This window comes from Boleophthalmus pectinirostris, unplaced genomic scaffold (assembly GCF_026225935.1).
Source record: "Boleophthalmus pectinirostris isolate CB_2022bp ecotype Guang Dong unplaced genomic scaffold, ASM2622593v1 HiC_scaffold_17, whole genome shotgun sequence".
NCBI lineage: Eukaryota > Metazoa > Chordata > Actinopteri > Gobiiformes > Gobiidae > Boleophthalmus > Boleophthalmus pectinirostris.
The window spans coordinates 10,643,874-10,648,789 of record NW_026571115.1 but is presented as its reverse complement, the minus strand read 5'-3'; the positions used below and the strand labels follow the sequence as shown (position 1 = coordinate 10,648,789).

Here is a 4,916-nt window from a genome sequence, read left to right as displayed (position 1 = left end):
ATCCCAGTGACTGGTCGTTAAGGTCACACATGAAGAGTCTGCAGCCATTAAACAGCTCTAGTGGCCGTAAGGTGATAGATAAACACTATTAGGGTAATTACTATGAGACTGCAGCATTACATAAATAAAGACGTGGATAGTGGCCCTTGGTGCGCGCTCCAAACAGATTTCAACCATTAATGATGATTATTTATAGACGAAGAGAAGTGGCACACGATCGGCGTAGGTTTCATCCTGACGCTGCTCACGCCTCTGTGCAGTTAGAATAGTACTACGAGGGAATAAAATAGAAGTAAAAGCGTGTTTTTAGTGGTTTTGTAAGGTAATGTATATCACTGCTGTGTTTTCGTTGGATGCACAGACTATATTAAGTCATACACATGGTTTCTTATTCACAAACTGAGCATCTTTAAATGGAAAATCGAAAATCCACAAGGTTAATTCTGCAGACTATTTTGATAAGACTGATTTGATTCACTTAGCACTGCTGAGGCCATGCCAATACAGCCTTATTTAAATCACATATTGTCAGATTTGGGTAGAAAATACCCGTAGCATCCCTTGAAGCAACAGCACAGGTCAACCACGATGAGTTTTGTTGTTCCACCATTTTATTTTCTCCTCTTTTCTGGGTGTGTGAGCGGTAGCGCGGTGACAGATGGCGCGTCCCTCCTCCTCCACCTCCTCCTCCTCTGCCTCTCTCTCTTCCCCCGGGGAGGGCAGATCTCTCCGAATGCGGGCGCATGTCAATCACTGCGCTCTCATGTGATGGCTCTTGCCGGTGACGTGCCAGCCATATGGGCGCTGGCATCACAGCCGTAGCTGGTATGTAACCTCGTCCTCCGGTAGCGCACACGCAGACACACGTTTATACGTAAACACACTTGTACACTTCTACGCACCCGCTAAGACGCACGGTTCGTTCACAGGCTACGCTCAGTCCGGTGTGCGCGCGCTGTGGGAGAGCAACACGAGCTGACGGTGAGAGAAAGCTCCTCACTCAGACAAGAAGCGTCGGTTCGTTGGTCCCTGAAGATGGTCTGAAGTTTTTTTTTTTTTTTTTTTTTTTAACCCCCTGTTCCTTGCAAAGAGCTCGAGCCAAGGTAAGTTAAATAGGCTAATATCTATGCGTAAGATCATGCAATACTACAATGTATCAGATTTATGCAATGTTTGCAGGTGCAGGTTTTAGGCCTGTAGATTTAAATTCACCGGATTAAACCTGTGTGGGATTATTTAGCACCCTGGACTTGGGTATCGATCCATGAGGCGCAGGTTGTATCCAAACTGAATCATGGCACACTCCGAAGCAATGCACCTTTTTTGAAGCGCACCTAGACGTGCACCTTGCGTCCAGCGTGCGTAAATCGTAAATCACTAACATTATTCGCATTGATGCCCTTCAACTTTTGACACCCAAAAACTATAAGATACTAGAGTGTCCAATGAGCCTGACAGCGCGAGCATCCTTCACGCTAACGCTGTCGGCACTAGAAGCAGACGCCGTAGATGACCAGATACTAATTTGATAAAGAGATAGCGATCGCGTTACGCGGTACAAACAAAAGATAACACAGAGAACACGGATGATCGTTTTGTATGAAGTCCTGTGGCTCCTTCACTGGATGTGTGGCAGCACGAGCCCGAAGGACGTCCTCGCGCTTTAATGGGAGATTTATTGATGGTTTTGTAGCTGATTTGCGCGTTTAATCTCGGACCAAACGAAAGGGTGGGACAGCGCCATTGAGTGTGTGACAGCCTGTGATTTATCTTTTATTTGTTTGCTTTTTGGATCAGGCATTTTAAAGGAGTATTTTTATTTTTAACGAGGGCTAAAAGGGTACATCTGTAAAAAACAATCTCCGCGTAAAAGGTGCTTTGGAAATGCGCACTCTTGCATACTGAATTATGTGTGAAATCTATTTCGTGTAACTGCACGGTCTGTTAATTAAACGTTGTTGTTGTGTTTTTTCCCTAACATCTAATTGAGCAAACCTCCCGAGCCTGAGATTTCAGAAGTAGATTTCGCCCCTGGCACACCCCCCGAGATAATTAACCAACCATCACACACGGCTCTACCTTACTTAAGCGCGCGCTCGGGGTGTGCGTAGTGGTAATAATAAGAGATGGGACAGGAGACGTGTTAAGGAGCAAGCCAATGGAGAGTTATTGGAGCTGTCACACATCTCAGTTGGCTGTTCGCTGATGGACCGCGTGCACTGTGAGCGGTAGGCGATTTACGTCTAATTAGAAGAACTTGGGGTGTTTTACGCAGAGCGAGAGGGATGGCTACTTTAGCACCTTCAGATGTTTTAGTTTTTTATGTTGTTGGATAAGAAGGACTTTGCGCAGGTGGTAGATTTTATTCTAGTGGAAAAGTTATATTTTCTAACATGCGTAAATTAAAAGGCGGGTTGTTACATTTGATATAATGTATATAATTCAATAATGCTTTGTTATTTGGAAAATGTTTAATTGATATTATCCCATAACATTCTACGATTCACCAATAAGATAATACACTTTTACACTTTTTTGATAAATTGCATAGCCTATTAAATTTAGGCTTTAAACGATGGGAGTAATATTTAAAATTAAATAGATTTTTTAAATTTAGTTTTTTTTTTTTTTTTTTGCACAACACAACAGGTTTAAAGTAAGAAAATCGTATCAATATTTGGATTCATTTTATTTTAAACATATTATGACATCTATAGATTTAAATTAAATAGTGTAAAAGTGAAAAGCAGTTTTTCCAGTGGACATTACATGTGGTGGGGGGTTGATGATGGGTGATTGTTGCTGATCCTGAACTTGACTTGAGACAGTGTCACGGGGCCTTGGGACGGGGAGAATTCTTGCATCTGAAAACATGGACACAGGTGTTGTTAGAGACGATCACACTGGCAGCACACTGGCACTGTTAAAACGCGAATCAATTGAACATATCATCTACATAAATTTTACGAGCTGTACGATGCATTTACGAAATCCTGACGATTGCTGTCTTTATTCAGAGCGTTTTGTTCGTTTTATCTGCGCATTCTTTTGTATAGGCCTTATTTTATAGGCCATTGTTCTCCAGCATCCTTTATGTCAGGATCAGCCGCAGTTCAAAAATCAACTTAATCTACATGTTATAAATTAAATAAAGCGGAGAGCGGTGAATACTGCTGGAATGTAGCCAGCTCTGAGGCGGTTTGTGGGGGGTATATATTTATATACGGGCATCAGGAGGAGTGAGAGAGTGGGGGGCCCCATGGGACCTGTAATGTGGCCCCCGCCGCTGGGACCCGCTGCGCGAGGACGCGACAGGGCACACGGATGACAGCAGGGAATTAAAAGGGGATCCGTCTGGATGGTGCCCTGGGCGCAGCTTTAGGACCATTTCTCTCCGTGGCGTTTATTTATTCCACTTTATTTACCACAAAACAAAGTACGAGTTTTTGTTCAAAATAAAAAGCCAAATGAGAGTTTAATAAAATGCTGATCATTGGAGTGTCAGCTGTTAATGAGCCGAGTGACCTTTCACCCCGGAGCTTTTACCTGCAGCAGAACGGTCTAATACGGACTGCTCACGGATACATCCGTTAATTTTACGTGCTTTGTCCTTTAAGGGGCATTTCTCACTGTGATTTTGCTTCTGTTCCAGAGGCGTGATGTTGACGAGGCTGTTCAATGACCCCTCGCTGCTGCCGGACGTGCAGAAGTACTCGGGCTGGGCCGACGACAGCGAAGGCGATGAGTCCAAGATCAAAGACGAGGACGCGGAGGGCCCGGATGACCTGGACAGCAGCCGCACGCACTCGGAGCACGCGGGAGAGGACGATGAAGACGACGATGGGGAGGAGGACGAGGACTGCGAGGACAACGAGGGAGACAGGCCCAAGAAACGTGGCCCAAAGAAGCGCAAAATGACGCAGGCGCGCATCGAGCGCTCGAGGCTACGGAGGATCAAGGCCAATGCCCGGGAACGCACGCGCATGCACGACCTGAATTCAGCGTTGGACAATCTTCGTAAAGTAGTGCCATGTTATTCTAAGACGCAGAAACTGTCCAAGATTGAGACTTTGCGTTTGGCCAAGAACTATATCTGGGCACTGTCAGAGATCCTGCGCTCTGGGAAGCGGCCGGACTTGGTCTCGTACGTCCAGACGCTGTGCAAAGGCCTCTCTCAGCCCACCACCAACCTGGTGGCCGGCTGCCTGCAGCTCAACTCCCGGAACTTCCTCACTGAGCAGCAGTGCCAGGACGGGGGCCGCTACGCCTCTGGCTCTTTCTCGGTACACTCGTACCCGTACCAGTGCGCGCGCCTCTCCAGTCCGCACTGCCAACCGGGCTCCAACTCGCACACGCTGCGGACGCACGGCTACTGCTCATATGACTCCCTGTACGGCGGCAGCCCGGAGTACAACAGTCCCGAGTACGAGGCGCTCAGTCCGCCGCTCTGCGTCAAGCACACGGGCTCTGCGTCGCCAGAGGAGAAGCCCTATCATTATTCTATGCACTACTCGGGCCTGGCCGGGCCCCGGGCCACGGGCGCGCACAACCTGGTGTTTGGGTCCTCGGGGCCGCGCGGCGGTATTCACTCTGAAAACGTACTGCCTTACCACGACATGCACTTACACCACGAGCGCGCGCCCGTCTACGACGAACTCAACGCCTTCTTTCACAACTAGCGTCTATTGAATCAACCCTGTCCGCGTGCACTGATGCTGACGTCAGGACGTACAGCTCGTATCGGAGCAGTGGTCAGGGACGTTCTGGAGGACAATCCACTGTTGCGCAATAGAGTCTATCCAGCGTTTTAGGCTGAAATCAGTGTGAAGAGCCAATCATGTCACGAGCTCTGAGCAGAACGGAATCAGAATCAAATGTTTTGAGCTGTTTGTGTCTTAAGTGTATTTTTGCTCTGC

At 47.3% G+C, this 4,916-nt stretch overlaps 1 protein-coding gene across 1 annotated transcript; it reads left to right on the top strand.

The window, feature by feature from the left end:
- The first annotated feature begins 737 nt into the window (after positions 1 to 737).
- LOC110161783 (neurogenic differentiation factor 2-like) lies at positions 738 to 4,679 on the top strand. Its single transcript, XM_020926615.2, has 2 exons — positions 738 to 829; positions 3,655 to 4,679. Exon 2 carries the CDS (start codon positions 3,660 to 3,662, stop codon positions 4,677 to 4,679), a length of 1,020 nt encoding a protein of 339 aa, XP_020782274.1. The 5' UTR covers positions 738 to 829; positions 3,655 to 3,659.
- Positions 4,680 to 4,916: the final 237 nt, after the last annotated feature.

Bases quoted from the DNA above. Each gene is read 5' to 3' on its own strand.
- LOC110161783 (XM_020926615.2), top strand. From the start codon at position 3,660: ATGTTGACGAGGCTGTTCAATGACCCCTCGCTGCTGCCGGACGTGCAG.